This window comes from Pyrgilauda ruficollis, unplaced genomic scaffold (genome assembly GCF_017590135.1).
Source record: "Pyrgilauda ruficollis isolate IOZ18807 unplaced genomic scaffold, ASM1759013v1 scaffold4, whole genome shotgun sequence".
In the NCBI taxonomy this organism is placed as follows: domain Eukaryota; kingdom Metazoa; phylum Chordata; class Aves; order Passeriformes; family Passeridae; genus Pyrgilauda; species Pyrgilauda ruficollis.
In genome coordinates this window covers 1,191,062-1,217,718 of record NW_024525489.1, presented here as the reverse complement: position 1 = coordinate 1,217,718, position 26,657 = coordinate 1,191,062, and the positions used below count along the sequence as shown (strand labels likewise).

At 35.9% G+C, this 26,657-nt stretch overlaps 1 protein-coding gene across 2 annotated transcripts in view; it reads right to left on the bottom strand.

Moving 5' to 3' along the window:
• Positions 1 to 238: 238 nt before the first annotated feature.
• Positions 239 to 26,657, bottom strand: part of GPATCH2 (G-patch domain containing 2) — a 118,445-nt gene continuing 92,026 nt past the window's right edge. The window contains exons 9-10 of one of the 2 annotated variants that reach the window (XM_041477250.1): positions 15,910 to 15,992; positions 239 to 3,934 (exon numbers count right to left, since the gene is read on the bottom strand). In XM_041477250.1, coding sequence (XP_041333184.1) covers positions 3,765 to 3,934; positions 15,910 to 15,992 — 253 coding nt within the window. In that variant the 3' untranslated portion in view covers positions 239 to 3,764. The remainder of the gene's footprint in view (positions 3,935 to 15,909; positions 15,993 to 26,657) is intronic. The other variant, XR_005955952.1, reaches the window with a different exon arrangement.

The window sequence follows — 26,657 nt, the reverse complement described above, 5'->3', positions numbered from 1 at the left end:
TGGTGTAACCTCTTCAGCAGGATAATAATAACCAAGGAAAGAAGTACTAGTAAAAAGGTACATAAAAGGCAGTGTAGTAGCTTAACACAGTATGCATTTACTTGGTACATGATATTAGCCACTTTAATAATATTTCCAGAAACAGCATATTTTTGTACTCACCTGTGCAATAACAACACTACTGAAAAGGGTAGTTTAAAGAAAGAACACACAAAGCCCATGAAGAATTGAGTCTACTTATTTTATTCCATCTTGCATTTGTGTTGTTAAAACAAAGCATTCTATACATATTATTTAGCTATTTACTGCTGTTCTACACCCATTATTGACCTAATTGCAGAAAGACAAATGCAGGGACAATCTTGTTAAAACAAGCATATTGATAATACTTCTCTGACTCTGACAAATATTTATTTAGAAATAAGATACTGCTCATGGGTTTCTTTTATTAACAGTTAATGGTTCAATTCACAGAACTTTGAGACACCATCGAACATGTAGCAAAATGCAGTGCTGATAATAGGCAACATCTCTTCACTATACATTCTTCAGAGGAAGAATATGGTAACAGCAGAGCTACTGATTCAAATTTTTCAATGGAAAGAATCTGGCAAGTGATGGATGACATCTTTTAGATACAAGATGATCCCATATTTATTTATGTAGGCAAAAAACTTCAGTGTCACAGGCCTAAAGAATTATTATCTGAAAAAACTTGTATATGTATTTTAAAATAGTATGTTCCACCTTTACAGCAGGTATCATGGTATGATTGCAGATTAGACATAGGAAAGATCTGAAGAAAACAAACAGTAAATCCAAGTATTTTGACCTGTTTCAAAGCCAAGTAACATTGCAATGGCTTTAAAAAAACACCAAAACCCTGCAATTAATTTTTGTTTTGTTTCTTAACACTAGCTTTAATTGTATGAAATCACACTACTGAAGTATCTTTAAAATCTTTAAAACCACTCCGTAAGATGTGGAAAAATGAAAATGAAATCACAGTGTGAGCCAGAATGGGAATTTTACTGCACAAAAAATATCTCAAAACATTACATAAAAATATTTTAATAAATCACTTTTTTCTACAGCTTATAACAGATGAAGTGTATTGTCAGCTGTGGCATCTGTTGATAATACCTGGGGAAAACAAAGCGTATCTATCTCTATATCAAAACCAGTTAAACTAATCTTAATGTCTAATGGATTCTCACTAAAAGGCTGATTTAGAAGAAAAAAATTCAAGATTTTCAATCTGATTACATAGTTCTTCCATTATAACAGTCTACTAGGCTGGCTGCTTCACCGCACCTGTAGGAATGCATGAAAAAAGAGTTGAATGAGCTAAAGAAGTTTTTTCTCAACATGTATGCATTATTTCCCTCTTACCTTTTAAAAGCAGGAAACACTTTCAAGTATTTTTGGGGCTTTATACTTATTTCTTGAGAAACTACTGCTATTGGAAATTGCACAGAAATACTCCAAAGAAATGTTATAGGTGCCATATTTCCAGTCCAACACATGCAGGTGTCAGAAGTAAAGCAAAATAGTGGAATTTTAACAGACTGAGTATTCTTTCACAGTTTTGCAGATAGAGCTACAACAAACAGATCTTAAAAGATTCACTTTTGCAATTCACGCATTGAAAATGATTTTAAGGGATTTCTGATTGCAGTGTACAAAACAAAGAGGTTGTCAGAGTTCACTTGCTCTCAGGGCACATGGCACTGACAGAACAGGTGCAAGCCACAGAAACGCATTATTTGGAATAACACACAAGTGGGCACCTCTGCCAGCTGCAGAATTCCAGGCTCTTGGCCCTTTGTAACTATGTGGCCTTGAAATTCTTTGGATATGGAATGTATTAACCAAGTTCAGTTGTTCAAGAGATATTTGAAGTGGCAAATTCACATTATGCTATGTCCCAAAACCTTACAATAAAAAGTATCTTTTGCTGTATAAATCCCAATTCTGTTTAAAATTTCTTATAATTTAAAAAAGTAAACCACACAATCACACGAAGTATTTAAACAGCAATAAACAGTCTTCCTGAAACTCAAAGAACATGTGCATTCAACTATCATAAAAACAACATCAGGTACTAATCTGTAATCTCTACACTATGGTGGTACGCTGAAACAACATCCCCAAACTGACAGTAATCACACTGGAAAATATGAAGATTTCTTTCAAGCAAATTTAATGCTATAATGCTGCTGGTGTTCCTCTTCCTGCTACTATTTTCCTGGAAAAATGAGTGAAGCTGAGAGAAAAAGGAAAGTAATAAAAAAAGGTCTTAAAATTAATCACTATATTCCACAGTTGCATGAACAAAGCTATGCTCCTTTTATCCTAAAGAAATATCTTTGCAAGCATCTGGAACTAAGTATTTTTCTCAGCAGCTTGGGAGTTGTGGAAGGGAGATCCTCCTCTTGAAGAAAAAAAAGACTGGAGAATCAAATCCTGTTCTCTCTGCAATGAGGGTAAATATTGCCAGCTACTAGAGGCATGGATGGTGAGAGGGGCACAATTTTCTCCTTAGTCCATCTGAAAAACAGTTTCCTTCAGCCCTATCATTTCATTTTAAAGTGGAATTTGTTTTATCCTGCAGACTAATAAGTACCCTAGGAGCTTGATTGGTTGGTGCTTAATGAAATTGCTTTTGCTGACATTAGATACATGAGGATACTGATTAAAACAGTTAATGATCCCTCTTGATTTTAAATTACTAGCTTAGATTTGTGAGATGCCATCAAAGTATCTTTTTCCTTCCTTTCCTCCATCCTAATCCTGCTTCTCCTTGCCCTTTTTCTGTTCATGATCCTTAAAGGTTGTGGCTCATTGGCAACAGCTCGGTCACAAACCAAACATTAACACCATGTCAAACACTGCATTGTTTAAAATGTGCCAAACCCCAGAATAAACATTGAAACACAGTCATCCCTGAAATACAATTTCCTGTTTCAAAGCTCAAACTATTCTTAAATGTGGCAACACTGAGGATTATTAATATGAAGGGAAGGCCAAAGTTAGAGTAAACTTTAACTTTCTACAATATTTGCTGAGGAAAAATAATTTTGTAAATGTAAAAACAAGTATAAAAGCATTACTTTTCAGCTTGAATGTGGAAGACAGTAATACATTGCCAGAAAATGGTGTTGCAATGGGATTCCTATGACAACAAAGCTGTTTTTCATGCTCTTAGACAAAATTGAATACCATATCACCTTCCAGTGGGAAACATGTATGTATTATGGCCATAATAACAACTTACACTTAAATATTGTTAAACACTATAAATACCAGGTTTGGAAACTTTGCCTGAAAATGGGGAAGTCACAATAGCTGTAAAGAGTTCTATTTTCCTCAACAAATCTTATCAAGGTTCTTGAGATGAAATTATACCTACAAAACAAAATTTAGTTATATACTAAAAACTGCTGTGTCAGAAGCTTTTTACAAAAAAATATGAGGATATTGAATTTTATGCTTAATACAAACCTTAAGACCACAGAAAATAAAAAAGTAGTTTTTGTACATTTTTAGCACCATTATGAAGTTAGACTTGAATGCTGGTTCTGTCACTTCGGCTGTACCTTGCAGCTGGTGGAGCTTGCGTGGAGCTCGTTGACTTCAGCCATCTTTGAGAGAAGAAAAACTGGATTTGCCAATCACAACAAATAATATGTTTGCCTTTTTTTTCCTTTTTTTTTTTTTTTTGGCCTTTTAAAATTAATTTTGACCTTTATTTTTTTTCACTGTCAGCTAAATCCAAGTCCAAGTCCTTTGGGTCTCTGGATGGCTCGTATGGGCTCTGCTATCCCTTTGCCGTCTGGTCCGAGACCCGTGCCTGGGGTCCAGCCCATACTCTGAAGCATTCTGTTTCCAATGTTGTTTTCTGGGATTGGTTGGGTGTTTTCACCTACAAACCCTGAGATTAAAAAAATACACAGCATTAATCAGCACTGCCTGCCATGTGGAGAAGAGCAGGATAATCTCCCATAAAGCTTTAAACCTTCTTATTCTCCTAATTCATCTAACAGGTTTCTAGAACAGGCTGTCTTTGCACATGTTGACCTCTTGACTGCATATGATTCTAAATAATACAGTCTAATGCTTTTATTTTTAATGCTTTTGAAGATTCATTCTGTTTTTACATATGACAAATAGTACCACATTATATTCCAATATGGTGGATTTCACATCGGCCTCAAAGAATATAAATCACCTGCAGATGTCTACCAGTACATTGTCCAGATCACGTGAATTTCTAGCCCTATGCAGTTACTAAGAAGAGACACATCATAGCAACATGACCATCACTCTGCTCTTAGTAAGGTTTATCAATGACCTCCCTCAAGAAAACCCAATAAAAATGTTCTGATTAAACAATTATAGCTCTTGCTGAAACAGTACAGACAGGTGGTCAACCACTCTGAAATTCAGCTATACCTTTACTCAGTTTCTCTTTTACTGAACATTGTGAAATTTGATATGTCCAAGGTTACTTGTGGTGTTTTCAATTTTACTGAGTGTTGTTTACACTCTCTTCTCCTTAGCATTGAGATCTTTGAGAAAGGCTGCATATGTACCACAGAAAAGAGCAGCAACATTGCAAGTGTTAGTATATATTTGTTACAATAACAGATTAATTTTTTTGTAAGAAAGGGATTTTTTTCCCCATGAATACATCATTAAAAAAAAAAAAGGTCAAAATAACAAAGCTGTTTTTCACCTTCATCTACCAGACTACCCAAGCCAGAGTTTAGAGACAATGCATGGATAAACCTTCTAAATATAAGTATCTTGCACAAGGGATATTTATTTCAAGAATCTGTGTTAAAATGTAACAACTTTCACCAAACAATTTTAAAAAGGGCTGAAGGTTTTGAACACAAGCAGTTGCACATAGACAGTTGGATTTTGTTTTCAGCATTATCCAACATCTCCCTGCCCCAACAAAACAAAAAGAACCCCCTCAATGTGCCCAGCTTCAAAACTATCTGATTTTCTACTTATTTATTCTGCCTGCTACTTTTTGAAAAATACTGTAGTAGAAGCCTGTGATTTTGAGTTCTTGGAGACTATAATATCCTTAGCTAAGAATTTTCCATTGACAAGCAGCTGGCTTATCATTATATTAACTTACTAAACAAGAACACGAAAAGTTGAACATGAGCTTCTAAAAAGCCTCATTTATCACACACATGCAAAAAGCAAGGTTCCATAGTGGAAACTGCATACACAGACAGAAATTAAAAATGAGAGGTGCACATTTAAAAACCTCATGATGATTGTGATGATGAATTTACAGTACTCCAGCATTATCCACTATAGATCTGTTCGTATTCAGTAAAACACTGGCTACATAAAAGGCAGCCTGCTTTCTAGTATCTCAGTTCCTGAGTCAAATAAAAAAAAAAGGAGTCCATTGAGGGAAGTATATTATTATACTTTAATACTGGTTTGAAGCTATGCTTAATGTTAGGCTTAAAATAAAGGCTTTAAAGTCAGCGGTCTCCAGTCCCTGAGAGGGCTCCTCTTGAACTGACCGCCACAAAATTCCATGTCCAAGACTTCCTTTCTTTTCAGGCCCCCACAGGCAGAGGGAATTTTCATACAAATGAGTCCCTGGCACTGCCTGGCATACACAACACAGGCTTTGTAACCTTCCCAATTATACTTTCCAGCTCAAAAAAAGAAAAAAAGGAAAAGAAGAAAGGGTGCTGTTCAACAAAAGTTCTGGTAAGCCTCATAGGTAAAACCCTGCAACTGTGTTTTGGTACACTTTTTGTAAGAAGTGATGGCAAAAGATGAAGAATCATTCCAGCAAATGTTTGTGGAACAATTAAGGGGAAAACTTCAAGGGGAAGAGAGATCCAACAGACCTGCCAAGCAGGAAAGAGCAAGCACAAGAGTGTATTTTATGACACCTAAAAACTGGAAACATGAAACCATTCATAATTCTGCCTAGGCAGAGGCAGCAATGCTGCTGGAACAGTATGCAAGGCACAGCCTGAGACAACGTAAACAGCTTTTTTTTGATTTAGTCTATTCAGGGGGAAAACCCACAGAGCTCTTCCTTTAACAGAGGTACCTTTTTATATGAATTTCAATTCCTGAGACAGCCAGAGGAACCTCACAAAGAAGATATATGAAAGAACATTCTGTACCCTGACATGTTATTTAGTAAACTGGTGCTTCTATTTTTGACACCTTTTGAAGCAATTCAATGTTGTTTTTCCATGACAGGATAACTGAAATAATTTGTTTTTAAAGACATATCAGTACTGCTAGAATGTGTATACAATACCTATTTTTCACTCCACTGTACATAATTTTATATCTCCTATTAAAATACAAGCTCTCCCTAAGAGTCTTGTTTTACCCTTGGATATCATCAGATTAAAAAAAAAAAAAAAAAAAGGAGAAGAAAAAGAAAGAAAAGAGAAGCCACCGTAAACTTGGTTTCGCAACCCACTTTTGGGCAAATCAAACAACATGCACTGTCCAAAGGATAATGTGTTTGAAAGCTTTGTATTGCAGCAAGAGTAAAACAAAACCAAAACCCCACCCATTATTAGTCAATATTACTAATTGACTAATTATTCCTTTTCATAAATGAGGTGAATATAGATTTTTTAAATTTGAATTGTGAAGAATATTTAATACACCCTGGCCATTTCATTGCAGTATAGTTAGTTTTTATATGAATACTATGTCTGCTTTCAACATTCCTGCAATTTTTCACCCAGCACTTGAAAAATTTATTTGTAATGCAACATATTTTACTTGAATCCAAAGAATGTGGATAGTGGTATTGCCCTCTTTCTCCATTTCATGTGCAATCAGCAGGTTGGAAAAAATCCCAACATTTGCATTGCTGATAGACTGCATGCTGGGAGAGAGCTCTTAAAAATCATGCTACATGGTGTGCTATTCCCCTGACCCCCATTTCTGTGCTTTGGGCTTTTATTTTCTAATTAAAAGCAGTAATTGTCCTTGCAATACTCATCTTCAAGTTCAGTTTTTAATTCATGCCTATGGCACTTCTTGGACTAGCCAGTAGGGTCTGTTAGAGAGAATGGTCCAAGCACACAGCCTTGAAAAGGGCTGTGCTACCTCTGGGACGTGTTCAGTCTTGACCCACCCAGGAGCAAGAGCAAAACCAATCCATTGTGCTGTCCTACAAAAAATAACTATGCAGAAACAGATTCAAAAACCCTCTAAAAACGTGGGGATATGTTTTTCTAATTTTAATGCTGTAGGAGGTTTCAAGGAGTTACAAGGATGTCTCTGCCCTAATAATTTGTAGCAATCTCCTGTGCAGTACACTTTTTTTTTTTTTTTCTACAGACAGAAAATGTTTTTAGCAACCCTAACAACTGATTCCTGATCTACCAGATGAGTAGTCTGCATGTAGAGGTGGCTGCCATTATATGAGGGAGGAGCAAACATTAAGGTATAGTAACTTGTTTGAAAAGACAGCTCTGTAAAATACTCTCAGCTTATGTTCCTTCTCTCTGCAATACTGCCAGATGAAAGAAAAAAGGGCAATTCTCAAATCTTTGTGTAAATGAATAGACACACTTCAAGGTCCACGTTTTTTATGCATATGACCTTACATACATGGAATATGAAATCAGTGAGTGGTAAGTGACAAAACTGGGAAGTGGAAAGCAAAAAACTCACCACATTTGTTTAATTTTGGTATGATACTTATGATGGCATTAAAGGCAGGTTTCAGTGAAAAATAAAGGTATGTAATTTTTTCTTAACAGCTGTTGAGACAGGTATGTCCTGGTTAAACAGTACACTAGCATTCAGTACCATACCCTTGATTTTACAGTGATTGCCATGAATTAATTTAATTCCATCTGTAAGCTAAAATCAGATCAGAGGTCTAATGCTGCTGCAGGCTTCACATCTGTTTAATCATTTTTGGATACAGCAGCTTGCAAAAGTTCAGCTTTTAAATTTACTTCATATTTAAGAAACGATGTTACACCAGTGTACAACACTGTCAGCAGGAAACAAATGAGCCTATGAACAGTTTTGATCTGACAGAACCATTTTATTTGCAAAATGCTTCTACAAATTCAAAACTCAACATTGAAGTTATAATTTATTACAGAATAATACAGGAGCTATGACCTCATAAACTACTATCATCACAATATTTATTTGTATGGTCCAATTGCTGGATAAGACTAACATCAAGCATGTTTGGCTTATGTTGGGCTGAAAAAAACCAGAATACAGCTAGGATCAAGCTCTCAGATAAGCCTTATTTAAGAAAATGAGTGGGTTTTTTGTTGTGTTTCTTTTTTTGCCTCTCAACCCCCCCCAAGCTGTAAGAAACAAATGAAGAGTGAAGTAATTTCATCTCTGGCCACCACACTATTTCTGATGTTAAGAAAACAGGGTTTTAAACAGTTCTGAGAAAATGACACTGTACATAAATATAGTCTTGCCCTTTCATCTTTCTTTTGTATGATTAAGACTTGTGAGCAGAACAGCAATGCCTTTGCAGAGCATACCACAACTATTATTTGCTCTTCTATCACTCCCAGCAGCCTTAAATCCTTTAAATCCTTTCCTAGAAGGATCTTTTTTTGCTTGGGTAATTTTTGCAATACATGGCCTGCTAACCCTTACCCCCTACCCTGGATCTCACTTATGTCTATCACAGCAGAGTCAGTCTTTCTACCTGAAATCTTCCAAGGAGCATTGTGGATGGTAATTCACTTGCATAATTGGCTCAAGAGATGAAAATCTTGTATCTGCCTCTCTTCGCGACTAATCTATCTAGCTGACTGCAAGCCTAATTGGCAGCTTGTTTAGTAATTTGGCTCCTAAAGTGTTGTATTGATGTTGGATAAACAGCCAATGGAAGCAGAAATGATACATGCTGATTCTCTTTAAAAGCTGGTGTACTTTCCCCCTCATTTTCTGAAAGCATTTAATATTTCATCTATTCTTTTTCTTTTCTGACTCCTCATCAGACAGATGAGCTCAGAGCAGTAGGAAGTGATCCTGATACACAAGGAAACCAGTCAGAAAAATACATTGCTCTAGTCTGTCTTTTTATGCCAGTTCTCTCTAACTAGCAAAATGGGAATCAGACTGCCTAGATGTTTATGTTCGTAAAATTGTTTTGGGTAATTGCACAAACACAGCTTCAGAAGCACAGCCACCAGCTGCATGGTGGTTTTAAAACTCAGTACCTGCAGTGATTTTCAAAATTCAGCACATATGGCTGTGTATCTACTAAAAAAACCCACAAAAACACCAATCCAAAACTAAAACAACTCAGCTATGAGAATGCTATGAAAATTATTTAGCTAATATTTGAGACTGCTTTATTTCACCAGACTTTAACACATGCCTCACACTGAGCTATCTAAGACTGTCTAAAGAATAACTTTAGAATTATTATGATCAGGTAAGTCTGCTTGCATTGAATTTTATTCAAACAGAGAGATAAGAATAGCAGAGAGGACATAGCTACGACTTCAGCAGGTGCTGGATGCCTCTGTATTTACCCCATATCCACAGCAGAGTTTTGTTGATGTCTGCACTGCCATAGTTTCATTCCTACTACCCCATCTCAAGGGGTATTAAATGTGGCCTAGGTAAACACACCCTGTCTTGAAGCATACACTCTAGATTAAATCTATTTTTAACTTTCCTGAATATATAAACATAAATTCACACACCAGTGAAGATTGTGACACTGAATTCTAGGTACAACTGGTAATCCAGAAACAGAGATCATTTGGAATTGGATTCGCAGGTGCTCTTCTCCTTCCATTCTTTACTGGATTACACTGTATGTGGAGTAAAACTTCATTCCCATTCAGTCTTTGCTGCTATAAAACTGGTTGGAAGAGTTAGTATTTTTAGATTGCGATTTATTCCTCTGTAAGGGGAATCTCTTGAATACCCAAGACTGTCTTTTCACTTCAGTCCAAGAAGGTCTTTGTTTTATGCCTTGTCTTTGATGACAGAAACACTGTCCCTGGATGGCATTTTGGAAGAAGCATTCTCACTGGGGGACATTGCAAAGTTCTGTTTAACACAGATCCCCAAAATTCAGCAAAATGAATCCCATCTGATAAGCATTCTCTCACTTTTGCAGAAAGACTTGCAGCCTTACAATGAAACCCAGTGGAAATCCAAAGCAAAAATTTTCTTTGTGAAACCCAGAGTATGTACAACAAATTTTGTTAGGATCTTTTCCACAAATTGCAAGTCTTTTACAAAAAGACAGAAATCTTGCCTGCACTGGAAACCTGATCAATGAATTTTATTTCCTCACATGGTAAACAGGTATTTTTATTCCTCTCAGAATAAAACACTCAGAAGTGTTTGACACTCAGAAGTGTCAAAACTTCTGCATAAAGCTTCTTCCAGACCACCTTCCTTATTCAAAAAGTGAATCGTATGCTGGAAAACCTTTAAGAAAAGTGGGTTTTTTGCATAATTTCTACCAGGGACTGTTTGCAGCAGTGCTCCCTATTCCTTCAGGAGAAAGAAAAACTAGTCACTAGCAACTGAGAGGTTGTGGCGAGCTGGGATGAGAAATTATGCTGACTGAGGGAAAACGACACGTTTTAACTGCCAAACTGCATTTTAACAAAAATCCTTTGCAATTACCAATCTAAAACTGACTGACAGAAATATCAGGAACTTCTTTTCTTAGTTGAGTTCTAGGAGAACTACAGGACATCCATTTGCCCATCTGAGGAAGGTGATGGTTCTAACAAACTGGACATGAAAAGGAGGTGGCTCCTCTCTGTGGGGAACTACTTTAATATGATACCTGGCAGAGAATGTGCAGAACTTGCAGAGCTCATAACTGCCCTTGAGGATGAGTCTTGCTACTGACATCTCTGTTTCACTCAAAGCCAGTCCCCAAGTGTACAACTTTTTAATGAAACATACCTTTGAAACTTGAAAATGATGCCTGGTTTAGCCTTTTCCCCCGATTTCCACTATATTAAAGGAACTCTCTTTGGTTATATTCTCCAGTAAGCTGGTTTATGGTTCTTGAAAGTGAAGCCAAAAAATCCATGGAATCACAGAACATCTCAAGTTGGAAGGGACCCATAAGGACCATAAAGTTCAGCTCCCAGTAGAGGCAATTTGAATGGTTTCCATAATCAGAAACAACTATCATAGGAAAGACTCCTAGAGTAATTCAGGGAATTGTTCTTGAAGCTTCCACATTTCAGAAGATAACAGCATTAGAAAAGTCAGGTACAGTCATCTTCTATCAATCTAATGTTTCTTCTTGACTTTACAGTGGCTGTGTATACAGCCTGTAGAATATCGTCTTCTCCCTAGATCACAAGAAACCCATCAGCAATTGTACAGGATAAGCTTGTCCTGGTTGAATCGGAGGTCTTCTGAAGTTTGTTACTGAACTTTCTGAACTCTGGTGCTTCTATGTAAGATGCCTTGCCTGACCCAGCCCCCTCAAGCTCAACACAGAAAGCCTTTTGCTCTGAGGGGACTGCAACTTCCAATACTGGATGACACTCTGCAATATTTTAACTTCTAGTTTGGTGAGACAATATGGTAGAAGAAACAAAGAAACAGAAAGAACTCCCTAAAATTTAACTTGCTGCCCAGTTAGACACCAGCCAAAGCAAAACGAGAGTCCATGGGCTGCACAACCAAGCAGGCATGAAGTGCATGACAGGAAGGACTTTGGCAGACTGAGGGTAAGAAATGGTGCAATGCAATAAGGGAAAGGATTCACAAAACGCCAGTGTTGTATTGCCCTGTGACAAGGGATTTCTGCCTACAGAGTTGTATATTTGGTGACAGAAAAGCAGTGAATCAAGTTAAAAGAAAACAGGCTTATTGTCTAGAGTTTTGGAAATTTATGGTCAGTTCATCCAAGTACCCCAAAGTTGACTTTTCCCTGAAACTATCGCACTAAGTTGACCTTCACCACAAACTCACCTCAGCCACCTCTGTTATCACACTGTAATCACAATCTTTTTCAAATCATCGTTTTGGTTCTGCAGCTATTTAGGTCTGATTTTTAATCACTGACATATTAAGCATCAGCAAAATAGTTTGCTTAGCTGTTCCATTGGCAATTTTTAAAAAGGAATGAAAACATGTACCCTTTTGATTACCTTGTTAAAGTGAGTCATGATGGCATTATAGCAGTGCTCAGTATTTCTGCTGTAATTAAGAAACTGTCATATTTTTCATTAAAACACATTCTTTTAAATGAGACTTTTAACTTGGTCATTTCAAGCAGGACCAGCCTGAAGTGTAGCATGTGCATACAACATGCCAACCAGATAAGGAATATGACATCTGAAATTTGTTTTTGCAAAAGGTAAGTATTAAAGTGCCCATTACATGCATAGTAATTTATCTATTTTATAGAAACATTTTGTACATTTTAAATAAAAAATAGCTTTCTCTTCTTATAATTGATTTTTGCAGATTTTTAACAGTGCTCCAAACTGTAAACCACAGTAGGCAACACCAGAGTAAAAAGATTATTTTGAAATAGAAATAAATAACTATTTACAAGGCATACAAATACGAGATGTGAAGCAGAATATGATGATTTTTTCCCCCAACATTTAAGGCTTAGAGTTTTTTTTTTTTAAAAAAAAAAAAATCTAAAATATCTCAGAGATTTAACAGGAGATGATAAAAATCAAAAATCTTGTACAGAAGAGTCAATTAGAAAGAAACTGGGATAAATGCATATTCAGTGTGTGGTATCTAAAATTCTGTAGCACCTATTGGTTTGATATGAGACTTAAACTAGATAATCTAAGACTGATATTGCTGCAAATCTTCCCAGTGCATGTGTTTCAAGTAGTAACAAAGTAGTAACAAAATTCTTTGCTCTTGTTGCTGTTTTATTATCATTTTCATTAAACTGGATCCAGTATCAGAAGGGCTATTTCCACAACAATGGATTAGTTTGTCTAAGAGGTCCTTTTACAAACTTGAGAGCACTGTATTGCTGCAGTGAAATATGTCAAGATGTCACATGAAATAGCTCTACCACTCAAGTAGTCAGAGGGGAGAGAAGGTCATTGAGAATGACCTGTTCTCACACGAGAACAGAATCACTGGAAAAAGATTGGTTTCATGGAAGTAGTAATCTAAAAGAGTATTTAAAAGGTACAACACCTCATACTTCAGTTGTGGGAAGTAATAGATTTTTACTAGTACCAGTTTTTTCTTGATTAATTAACTATCTAGGTTCAACAATACACATGTGGGATATATGAAACATCCACAAAATAGAAAATTTATCCTAGGAAAAAAGACAGAATATGATACTCCTGTATCAGTACTGTCGGTTCCTAACCATCCATGCCTATATTATCTCCCATTTTCTTCACTGTTATTCAACACATCTTTTCTTCACCTTTACAAATGGCATTTTTGAAACTATAAAATGCTCTGTGCTGCTCAAACTTTCTTGCTTCAATAGTTTCTCAATGCTGTACAAGTAAAGCTACATCCTTTGTTACTAATATACACAAACCTATTGGTATGTGACTTTGACTGCAGGCTGAGAACGGGCTATAAATTTAGAAATCAATATCTAACTCTATCAATATTCATTTTACTTTTTCGATACAAAATACAAAGGTGAAAGAGCAGCAAATAAGCTGGAGTACTGAAATAAATTGGGTGTTCTTGTCACAATTAATAAATGTTTAACCAATCACACTGCTTGCTACACAAATCTGTGGCTTTGTAAGGTGTCTGAAAGTAGCAGGTGCTACCCTTGTGAGACTAAAACCCAGGGAACTCGTTAGGATAGTTCTCATCAGTACTAGTGAACCTAAAGGCATAAATGATAATTTTCAGCACTGTGCAGATTTTCACAAGAGTTAATTTACCAATGGATTTTTTTCCAAATGCAACTGAAAATTTAGAAAACACTATTACCAAAACATTGACTCAGACCAAAGTCTGCCAATTTGCAGTCCATACAAATTAAACATTTGTAGTAAAGGAGTAATTTACAGACAGCCTTTCAGGTTTCACTATGATATTAAATACAAACAATTATTAGGAGAATGCTTTTTCATTTCCAACTTCTGCTCATGTAAATAACTTCCGTATTTCTTTTCTTTCAAGAAAGAAGCTTACAAATTCTTCTACATAAAATCAAGCCCTTCTATGCCCACATCTTAGCTAACTAAAACTACTGAAAGAAGAATAATCAAATAAGCAATCTCTTATTTTAATCCCAATTTCCAAATGTACATTCATACTAAAAGAAAACCCCATTTCTTTCATAAAATCTTATGGAAAACTGACAAAAAACAAGGCCTGTGACAGATAAACAATAATTTAGCTGTAGAAAGGTCAGCCTTTGAGACAACTGTAATAAACTCTAGCATGCTATACATTACCTATACATAGGTACAAGCTTATTTAATGTTTACCAAAGGTTCTATTTGCTTAAAAACTTACAAGGATGAAGTGTAGAAAAACAACAACTTTTCTAAGACCACAAAAAAAAAATTCTCAATCCTCTTAACCACAAGAAAATTGAAAAGATTACCTTGAACTTGAAAAGAAGGCACATCAGTTAAAAATTACCTCATACGATACCTTTATCCACCATTATTCTGTGTCGCTCTTCATAAAAAGGCAAACTTTGGGGCAAAACAATTTCTAAAACTGTGAGTTCATGGACACATAACATTGAATGACCACATATTTGCCTTTGTATCAAAATATTGGCTTTGTAAAGTTATGCAGAGGACCCAGCTTGTAAAATAAAATTCTGAACACTGAAAGCCCAAAGTAAAGTGAATAATAAAATTAATTTCACGATACCCGATAACCTCTCAGTACAAAATGACATCCTCTAGTACTTGAAAGCTGTGAAGTGAAAATCACCTTGTAGAAATAATTACATTATTCTCTCTTCAGTCATTAAGTATTTTTCTTTCTCGGTTCACATATGTTCAGAGTCTTAGAAGCTGACCCATAGATTCTCTTTTTTTCATACTGCTGCCACTAAGGTGCTTTTATACCATTGTTAATATTATTCCTGGTCTGTTTCTGCCACTGAGGTTTGAAACAAAGAAGTTTCAGGAAGGGGAATTCAGTTAGAATACAAGTATTAGGCTTCTCTAAAGACATCTACTTGAAATGTATTTGAAAATTTTATGTGTTGCAAATGTTGCTGCTGTAGTTTATGTATGACTAGGACACACAGTCCAGATTTCTGTATTAGAAATATATATAAAGGCTCGCATGTGCGCACATACAACCTAATCTTTCCAGTATGCACATATATAATTAATAAAACAAACTGATGAGAGTCCTGTAAATCACTTACTGAAAAAGTAATGTCACAGCTGTGACATCAGCAAAATGCATCCAATGGTTGTGACCTCGCATCTGTAAAAATCTTTCAGAAATGTGCTTGAAAGTGCTTCCTGTTTAATCTACAGCACTAATTTTAAAGCTCCATTTTACAGCTTTATCACACATTTTTGATTGTTTACCCAAGAATTCACATCCTAACTTTATTGTGCAAGGTATTTAGAGCATTCATATGCAGAAAACAAGATGCCTCAAGTCTCTTCCCTTGTAATGTTTGAAGGGACATAAGCAGTAATCTTTGCTGTCTCAGTATATGAAAAAAGATTTATTGTCTTCAAAGAAGTGCTGCGCTACAAAGGACTGGAAATTGGCAATGATTGCAGGAGAGTGGAGGGAGCCTATTTATTTCTTAATCTTTATTAATAAATCAGAACAGTACATATCTGAAGTTATATGGGAAGTTATTGAATTTATCAAGCTTTTCCCCAGGTCACTGACCTACTGCTTTGTGTTTAGAGATTTAACATCTTGTGGTTTGTGCTCTGTCCCAGGGAAATTGGTTACCTGTGGGTCCTGGCAGGGGAGCAGCTTTCCTTCTCCGCTTGATGTCTCCCATGCACAATGATCCTAAATGTACACTGGTTTGCCTGCAAGTAATTATAGGAGAAAACTATTAACAAAGGAAGAAAACTGCCACATAAATACACAGCTTGTATAGTCTGAACCTATATAAAAACATTCTCAACCAAGATGAAGCTGCACAGTCAAGCCACCAATCTTGTTTATATCGAAACATAATTATGTTTCTTGACAAGTGCTCAGTATCTAAATGCAGCATCATAAATTGTTACTGGAATGAATAAATATAAATATAAAGGGAATGCTTTTTAATTTTCAAAACTGGCAATCTGTCTAGCTCAACATAAAACAAAAACACTGTTGCTCCTGACAGGAAAATAGCTAAGATTAATTATCTAAAGAGATCACAATGCTGTTTGTAGGTTATCAATTGGCTGGTAATGCTTTACTGTCAGAGCAGCATTTATTACATGGAAAATATTATCAATTTTTTTAAAGGTATAATGAAGAATTAATAAGAAAACATGAAACTACAGTAAACTCTTCAAAGGTGCATGAAATAAACTTGTAGCACAACAATTTTTCCTCTTCTAATTCACTGGCAAGTTGTGAGAATACCACAGAAGCAAAATATCTGGTAAGCTTCTTGAACAATTATGAGCTTGCACTTGGAGACTGGAAAATTGATGGAAATGCAGAGGATGGCAAACAAGCAAATGCTACTGTATTAAACCCAGCTATTAGAAGCCAGTACCACAGAAAATAGTAAATTTGGAATTTTGAAGTGTTGACTTTTGGAATAGAATCTTAAAATACAATTACAGTTATTGTTTTTCTTAAAATAATATAGAATGCCTGCAGAATTGAATATATGTAGCTGACTTTTTTTTTTTAAAGAACCAGAAGAAAAAGGGGGGGGGGAATGCAGTACTTTCTGAACTGCACAATTTTAATATGTATCTATAAATGTTACTGAGAAATGTGCTTCTTACCACGTAAGTGAAGTGAATTCTGATAAAGTTACAAGCTGAAAATTGCATCTGACAATCCACAGCAGCATACTAACACTCTGTCACTCATGGGATCTGGTTTCAGTGTGGATATATGACTTACCCTTTACGGCATTTATAAACATTTTAAAGCTGGGGTACTTCTAAATGAATAAAAAATGGTCATATACTGTGGAGAGACCTCAGATCTGCTCAATAATGTAAAAGAATGACAACAACACCTTGATGAGTAAGATGACAATGTACAATCCTCTGCATATTTCTTCTAAGAAGATACAGTAGATTAACAAGCAGCACAGTGCTTGTATTTAAATAAAATATTCCAAGAAACTTTGGTTTCGCAGAGAAGTGCACTCTAGCTTCACCTAGTGAACCCTTATTTCAACACTTTTTTCCCTTTAAGACATATTTTCCTAGCAATTCCAACATGAAATTTTATCCTAATATCTAGAAAATCAACACAGTTGAACTAGTAAACTAACAGGATGACAATTTTCAGTTCTGAATTTAGAAAGAAATCAAAAAGTGCAACCCTTTCACAACTGACTGTATGATAAAGAAAATGAATATTTAAATACAATATGGTGCAACAGTAACTAAAGAAAATATATTTGAGATGTTTGATCACCAATGGATCAGTATTTAACAATGGTATCAAACATGCAGAGTAAGTTGTGTGATAGGCATAAATGATACGTTCTATAGTGTGAAACTCTTGTTTTCTGAATGAATGAGGGAGAAAGTCTGCAGGAATACAAATAGGATGAAAGATAAAAATTAATAAAGTCAAGCAATTGAACTTGAAGACCTGAGCCACAGCAGTAACAGTGAGCAGCATTTGAGTTATTTTACCAGAATTGATTATCTGTTACACTACATTGAGATATCTAGATTATTGATTGGCAAGATTATGGTACTGAGGTCTCCCCACTTTTCCTCCAGGCACAGGGAATGGAGTTGCAACAAATAACACTAAGTAAGGACTACTTTGTTATTGTTGTCACCCTTCATGTAGAACACAGCAGTTACTTTTTAATTTAAAATCAATGAACGTCTGAAAGGCAGCCTTGTTCCTTCAGCACAAATGAATCATTTGCCTTTGCCGATCACAACAACCCCATCACCAGCCAAGGTGAGAATGGGTATTTCTTTGTTGTTGTCAAAAATTCCCTACACCGCAAATAAATAACAAGATGTTGGAGCACCAATTAAGCTTTGTCAAACCCAGTTTGATGGCCACTACCATCAAATGTTCAGCCAACTTGCGACTGTAAAGCTGCATTTGCCTTTGCCAGGGCTTAACATTTGATATGCTCTGCCAGTGTAAATCACAGCAAAACAAAAAGCTCATATTTATTTATTAATTGATTTATTTAGAGAGGATCAGACAAGAACTATTACTGCTCAGGAACTGGCAGGTTAGACAAAAAGAAGCAGAGTTGTGAAGCTGCACAGTACATTTTGAAATGCCTGTAATGGGGGTACTAAAAAGCAGGGAGAACTCTAACCCTCAATCAGGCTAGGTTCAGCATTATGTTTCTTAGCATTAAATCAGAAGAGCGTGGATTACAGAAAAGAAGAAAGCTATTTGCCTGCCTTCTTTCTACTTACCCCTAACTTGCTTCCAGCTATCATTTATAAATAGTGCTCTGGAAGGAAGCTAGGCATTTTATTAGGAAAAAAAATACTTGTTAAGACCACCTTGCCTGAAAACCTGGCTTTTGACATGCTGGTGACAGGGACTGGAGCAAGCAGTGTCAAACGGAATAATTTTTAAGGAAAGACAACAGCAACTTGTCGCCTCATTGTATGCATTTACAAATAGAGGCTTTTCAGAGTATTAGGCCTAGTTAAAGCTGCCCTCTGGATAAAAAGTGTTCCCAAGCAGCCTCAGACAAGCTTGGGAGACAAACAGATGTGACTATGGTCCCTGGCGTTTGGCAAGAACACTCACTGTCAATACGAAAAATATGAGCATGGACAGGGCATCAGCTGCACCACGGCCGAGCAGGCCTGCAAGTGTCATAGCAGCAGCAAAGTTGTGGCAGAGGGAAATAAGAGGGCTGCAAAAGCCAGGCTGGTGTGAACTTACACTAGCATGCCAAGAATTTTTGTTGTTGTTGTTGTGTCATGCCTCAACATATTAAGCAAAACACTGGAAAAGCTGCTGTCAATTTTTATTCATTTTCATCTTGCACACAGTGTTTAGATTCTTCTTTCTACATGGTAAATAAGAGTCTCAAAAATGAAGACAGACTGGGAAGGCAGCAATAACAAAAATAACCAAAAAAAGGTATTGAAATAGTAAATAAACCCCACAAAGTTTAGTTACTAAATCCCATAAATAAATCCCACAGATTTGATACAACAACCACTTTTATAGAAGCAATGACATGCAAAGAAATTCACAAGCATTTATGCATTTTTGTGAAACCTTCCCTCTGACGGAAATTTTGCTATTTCCTTCTTAAATAGTGGCAGTCTCTTTATAATTTCTTTTTCTCAAGGTAATCAACGTCATTGCCCTTACAGTGGTACCATGTCTAGAATTGTCTCTTTAAGCTCCCCAAACATATCTGTGCCTACACAACACAATCCCCTTTTCCATAATTTTCAGAGCTCCACAGGCAAATATTTTTGATGAATGCCTTTTCAGCAGTTACACACATTCACCTCTCCAAGACATTCGTAACAGGTCATGTCAGATTTTTCTACCCTGACCTCTGCAGTCCATGGATCATGAGGTTACATTGTCCAAATAAACATCTTGTTCCGTGGGGGAGCCTACAGATAAGCTGCTTTAAATGCAATAAACCTCCTGAGCAACTGAGGACCCAACGGGGTTCTTCACTCTTTCACTGGTAGTTTTCACCCTTGCCACTATCAGAGTTAAAAGTTCACCAGTCACTAAGAACAGCACAATAAAATGGCTGTAAGGACAACAGATACTCCTGAACACGTGTTTTAGTTCTTGATTTATTACCTGCTTCTGTACTCACTATCATCCCCGGTGTAAAAAAAAAACAAAACAAAACAAAATTTACTAATGAAGGCAGGTGTGGAAAGGCATTTTTTATTTAACAGCATTTATCAAATTTCTGTACACTAACTTGGAAAAACTGACACAGCACATTATTATAATGTAATAATGTTTTCAAGAAGACTGATTTCTATTCCATAATTAGATGAATTGGTAAAGATCAATGCATGCCTATCCATTATAGTGCTATTACCATCTCTCACCTGAGGAAGAAACTCATAGTAAACAGTGATACCCTGTTCTGCCACAGTATCAGTGCATTCCTGCAGATGGCTGTAGAACCCTGCAAGTTTATCACCACTGGATGCTTCAGCTAATGGAGAGGCTTGATCAAAGTTTTTAAGTAAACTTTTTTCAGAAGACATCACAAAAAGGAAAAAGTAAACTGATTTGTATTTTAGAAGGGACTTGAGAGAATTATTTTGAAGGGGAAATCTAACTGAAACTCTCAGTTTTCAGTCTTAAAATATGCATAAAAATAGATATTCATGTGGATATGATTGCAGAGAGAATGTGGTAGGGACAACTTAACTCACTTTAAGCTTGAAATTATCTGACAATTTCTTACAAGCTGAAATGGAGAAGGGAGAGTATGAAGCAATGTTCACAGCACCAGTTAAGGATGGAGAAAACAGAACTCAATTGTGGAACCCAGAGAAATAAGCCAATAAAATGATTTTAAAAATGGAATGTGTGGAACAGCTCAACTTTACAAAAATATCAAAATACCCTGAGCAAACCTCCCCTTATTTAAGTATCTTTTACACAAAAATATCGCGTCAAATATTCTCCTTACACAGAAAGGCTGTACTACAGATCCAATCTTGCTTTTTACATGGCTTAAAATGCAGATACTGCTGTATCTGGTGGCCAGTGGAACACAACCACTAGTGCTGCTTAAATAATGGAGTCTGGAGGAACTTTAACTCTTACTGATCATTCTTAAATTACACAAGTGGCAGACAATGCCTTCAAGAGCATTGAAGTCGATGGAACAGTTTATGCTAAGTTTAGAGATAAACACCATTAAAATCCTATTATATATGTCTTTCTAAACATCTCATAACACTAATACATAATTAAATTATGACAAACATAAAATTCTACATTTCCCTTTGACTGAGTCTCCAGAAGCATGGATTAAATGAAAATCTATCACTCCAAATACATGTACTAAGCAACTGGGTCTGTAAATTTGGGAAGACTATTATGTATTATCTAGGTATAATGAATATTCAATCTTTGCCTCTGGCATGTGTATCAATACAGCCACAGAAAAGATGCATGATGATTTCATAATACTACACTGAAATATGCAAGGCACATTTGTTTTTAAGGAAAAATATATGAAAAACAATGGCTAAGTAAATTTATAAGGAAAATATCCTCTTTCCTTTGTGGTACACAGCTTGTCAAAACGTGAATGCAGCCCCTGGTGTCTACTTGAATGCCCAGAGAAAGGTGGCATGTGCAGTAATGCATGTGTCCCAGTTAGAGAGGGATCGTTCCTTGTCCACCTGTCTTCTTTTGCTCTTTTGTTTTCTTTTCACTTTTCTCAGACAATATTCAGGTGAAATCAGTTCCATGCTTGACTCCTCCTGATCCTTTACAAACAGTAAAGCTATTTCTCAAACTTGTCCAAATAATGACATCATCTATATAATAGATTGCTTCACCTACTTCTGCAAGAGTGAAAACCATTACATTAACCACAGGAGCTATGCACTTTATTTCCCTTTCATTACATCTTAAAAAGATGTGATAAGCCCATGCAACTCTATCAAATTCCTTTCATACAATGGCAATCTGTTCACAACATAACTTCAAGCATAAGGGTGACATACCTGTTTTATTGAAGGTCCTGGCGCAATCCAATTATGACTAGAATACAATCTTTCCCTGGCCCATGAGATTACCTCATCACTTAATAAATACTATATCCTAACACACTCCTTGCTGTTATCTTCAGCAGCACTTTTGTCATTCAGACACAGTAGCTGTCCAAAATTTATCTGAACACTACAAATCGACACATTCAACTCCACACTGGCATAATTTTAGCGCACATGATGGAAAATAAAAACCTGCATCACTCTGTATGATTTGATACCCATACTCAAGTCACTTAAGCACTTTATTTGTGAAAAGAGACCCTAAAAAAATAGTTCAGTAGTAGAGGCCTACTGCCCTCAGAAAGGATAATGTATTGTTTTTTCTTGGTTCTAATTAGTAATTTAAGCATATGTTCAGCATTTAACTCTAAATGTTTGCCTTTTCCCCAAGCTCTAAGACAGCTGTCCAAGATGTGAATGCCAGAAAACATTTAAATATCAACATCTGTTGAATTATGTTAATTTAGTGTAATATAATTGGGCATGAGTTGGAATTGATCAAAAGTATATGAATTACACAAAGGCAAATCCAAACCAATATCTTGGTGTACAAACAAGTCACCAAGGAACACTGAGGGAATAAACCCAAAAAATACACTTCTGTCAAGAATTAAATAGCAAAAACTTTCAGTTTTCTTCAACAAATTACATGATTTCACATTTTCAATACAGGTAATATTTACACTAGCTCAGAATATAAATTTCATATTAATTAAAAATATTTCTAAATATTTTTGATGACAAATTCCATTATTGTTTTGTGTGAAGAAATACATGATAACAATAATGCTCATATTCATGCAACAGTGAAATGTAGTTTGAAAATAGGTCACAGTAATAGAACGTCAACCTGTTACAGGACGTTATTGTTTCACAAATTCTAAAGCAAATATTCTTTGGTTTCTCCATCATCTTGCAAGAACATTGTTGCTATTTGAGAGATATGGGACTCAGTCCAGCTCTGAAGTGATTTAGAAAATATCTTTTTGAACTGAGCAGTAAACATGGATCTGAACAGATACTTTAACAGAAGGATTTGCTAATGTACTCAGCTACACTATTTCTTCCAGATATTTCTGGATACATATTTGTTTACCAAGAATGAAATTCACTAAATAAGCTATGTATGGAACAAATGTATTTTTTTGGGAAAGATTTAAAAATACACATTTTAAAGTTCTGGATTACAGTCATATAGAGCTAGGTTAAATTATTGCAAGCATTAGTGTTGTGTTCAACATCTTTTAAAATAGGTAAGGAATAAGAAGCAACACAAAAATACAAGTATGTAATACAGTAGCACAAAAATGGAGGAAAAAACATGAAAGTTTTGTATGTAATTTGAAGCAAACTATCCAAATTTTCTAAACTCTTTCTCTCACTACACACAATCACAGTCATCAGAGTCTAATCAGAAGTCAGTGTGCTTATGCCTCAGAATTTTAGTTAACACGAACCAGGGGATACTGATTTACACATATGATATGCAGGAATCCTTTTGAGATTAGTAGGAACCTGATGTAAAATTTGCAGAACTTAATGTGCAGTAAAACCAGAAAGAGGGAAACCCACCCTTCCTTCATGCACAGCTATCCATCTTCATTCTTACAATATGCAGCTTCCATGTGCCTTTGTGGAGAAACGCAGAGAGACAAAACCAAATTTCTTGTGGTGGGGGAGATGATGGGACAAATGAGTAGTGGAAAATCAGAATGTGAAACAACCTCCTTCACTGCAGAGCTGCTTAACCACAGGTTAAACAGTTTGTAGAATGACACTGCAAGTCCCTGTGCACAGCTCCTCCTCAGATCTTACACAGCAGGAAGGGTGTTCAGACGTCTGAAGCACAATTAACTTTATCCTTATGACATTAATATTTTAACAGGTAAGATGAGACAAACAAAGTTTGAGCTGTGGAGCACAAACTTGTGCAACAAGAGAGCAAGACACAGCATCTAATGCAGCTGAACATGAGAAACAAGCACACCATGTGCTAAAATTTGGTTACTTCAAAGTGAGAGATTTGCTATCAGTTCATTCAGATGAAAAATTCTATCCAGATAGTATATCAGGAGGATCCAGAGGTACATAATTTCTAGAGGCTATCTGATTTTTCTTTTGATTTTACATGCTTTTAAAATCAGGAAAACATAACTTCCTGTTAGTTAATGTACTCATATACCTGGAACTCCATTTTAAATGACAAATTTTCAGTACCATTTAGCAGCTTGTTTATGTACCTTATTATAAAGTATATTAGATTTTAGTGCAAGAACAACAAAATTCAGCTTGTAGTTTTATGTTAAAGACGGAAAAAAATCTGCTCAGATCACATGGAAAAATGTATTTGCAAAACAGCACAGTTCAAAATTTCTGCTATTTTTACAAAAGTTCTCATTATGCAAGTTAAAAGGTGATACTTTCAAGACATTAGATGACTAATCAGCATTTATTCAATAGATAATTTAAATCTATCCATGAACCACTACTGAGGCTCAAAGTTTTCCACAAAATTAAAGCATCACACACTGGCTACATTTTGAAACAACAATTAAACTGTCATGGGCCTGTCCTCCTCCCCCAAGTGAAAATCTTTTTAGCACCTTAAAAATAAGGCCACGGTAGAGAAAACTCAATCAGGAATTGCCCTCTCCCAAAACAGCACCATCTTTCATCCTTTCCAGGGAAGAAAAATACCAAACTGATGGAATAATGTTGTCCCTGAGGGTGACAGCAAGGGAGGGAAGCAATGTGTCCTCAAACATTCACATAACTTAATCTGGAACTGCAAATATTATTAAGCAGTAATCATAACAGCACAGTTACTGCTTCATGGCACTCCAAAGAGGAGATAAAACTGCTTAGTTGTTAATTTCTAATGATGTAAACACATTTGGATTTTAATGTTGTATCTGAATCTCCTGCATTATTAGCTCTGGGGTTATAAGACATTACCTTACTACCTTTAATAATTTTACACTCGAATTAAAAGGCATGTTTAAATATGACTTTATTTTAAAGTATTTTTGTTGAGAATATGATGGCATAATATTCATGTAATGGCAGAAGCAAATCACCTAATAAAATAGCTATGCATTCCTTTGCTTTTCTGCAGTGTAAGTATGCGCACATCTTGGTGTATAATTTCCAAAAACTGGCTGAATTTACCTCCTCTGGTATTGTAATTTCATTCTGCAAAAGCCACATGAAACAATTACAGTCCTTGTAATTAACCAGTAGTCTAATGTACAGTTTTCTTATCCCAATCCATTAACAGCTGCTCAAAAAACATAGTAATTAATGGTTTCATTTATTTTTTGGCAAGCCTACACCTCAACAAATAGTTTTGTATCTGCTGCAAATTAGGACTCTTTCCCAAACAACAGACGACATGATGGGAAAGAGGAATCAGGCAGAATCCTTGCATATCTTTGTCCCTTCAGAAGATCAAATAAAGAGCAGCTGTAATGTTATTTGTCACATCTGTGTAAAAAAGTACCATGTTCCATATCATCAGATGGAGATGAACAAGTGCTGTACAAATGCACAAACAGGGTTTATTCTTTAAAACCAGGAAATACAGAAAGTTGCAATTTTGACCAAAACAATGACACACTTTTGAAAAGCTCTCCTCAGGTTTGGTGTCATTTTTTCTCTTACAAGCTTTTTTTAAATACTAATTCACAGAGAACACAGTTATAAGAAGTGAAATCACGTGAGAGTCATGCTCTTGTATCAGCACAAGGCACAAATTTAAACTCGACTGAGAACAACTAGGGAAAGGAGAGAAAGTGAGGGTTGCAAAAAACGGGGAATTTCAGACTGTGCTGTTCACCATGGCAGGAGACTTCAAAGACTTCTGGCCAGCTCAGGTGATCACTGGAGGACTGGCACACATTGATTAAATTCTTAAAGTAGCCTCAGTTAGGTAGGTGAAATCCGACATGTAAAATTCTACTTCACTTTGAAACCTTTCATGAATATGACTTAGCCTTCTTTCAAGCCAGGACTGAACTGTATAGGAACTAAAAGCCGATTTTTTTTTCCTCTTTCAGAGGTCTTTGGGGGAACATTGGTACAAGGAAAGCTAATAAAGAATTATCAAGATTCAACCCAAAAAAATTACTAAGTGGTAAGAATTTGGGTGCTATTTTCCCTTCAGTTTCTCAATTCAGGCATGTATCAAATTAGAGTTACAATACAGTATGAAAAAATAAATGCGTAGATGAAATAACTCATGGTACTTAACAGGAGCACACTACAAAAGAAATACGACACAAGACCTCTATGTAAATGAAATAATTACATGAGAGTAACTTATTCAGAGTCCGTGGTTTTCCCAACCTGCAATTCTCTTGCTTTCAGATTACAGCATAAATTACCTAGCTACCACATCGACCGTATGACCGAAGGCAAAACTTGGTTAAGTATTCTGGTTATTCTGTCAAATGAGGACAAAGGTACTTCCCCTTTTCATAAGGGTATTGTGAGGAAAGTACATAATGTATTTAAATACAGGGAGATAGTTGTGTGATGGAGGTCCACCTCCATAGTCAACAATGCAATCACATGCTCAAAATCATGTTAAAGCAGTTCAGAAAAATATCCTTCAACATTGTCCCCATTGCTAATCAAAGGAATCTCTTAGCCATGGAAAAATCTCCTTTAGGTAACTTTTTAGGTAATTCTTTTTCTGGGTAAAATTTTAAGGAAGTGAGTTAAGAAAATGTGTTTTGCCTTATGAGGTAAGCAGGCAAAGAGCCCATGACCAGCTCTGGCAGTTCAGCTGCC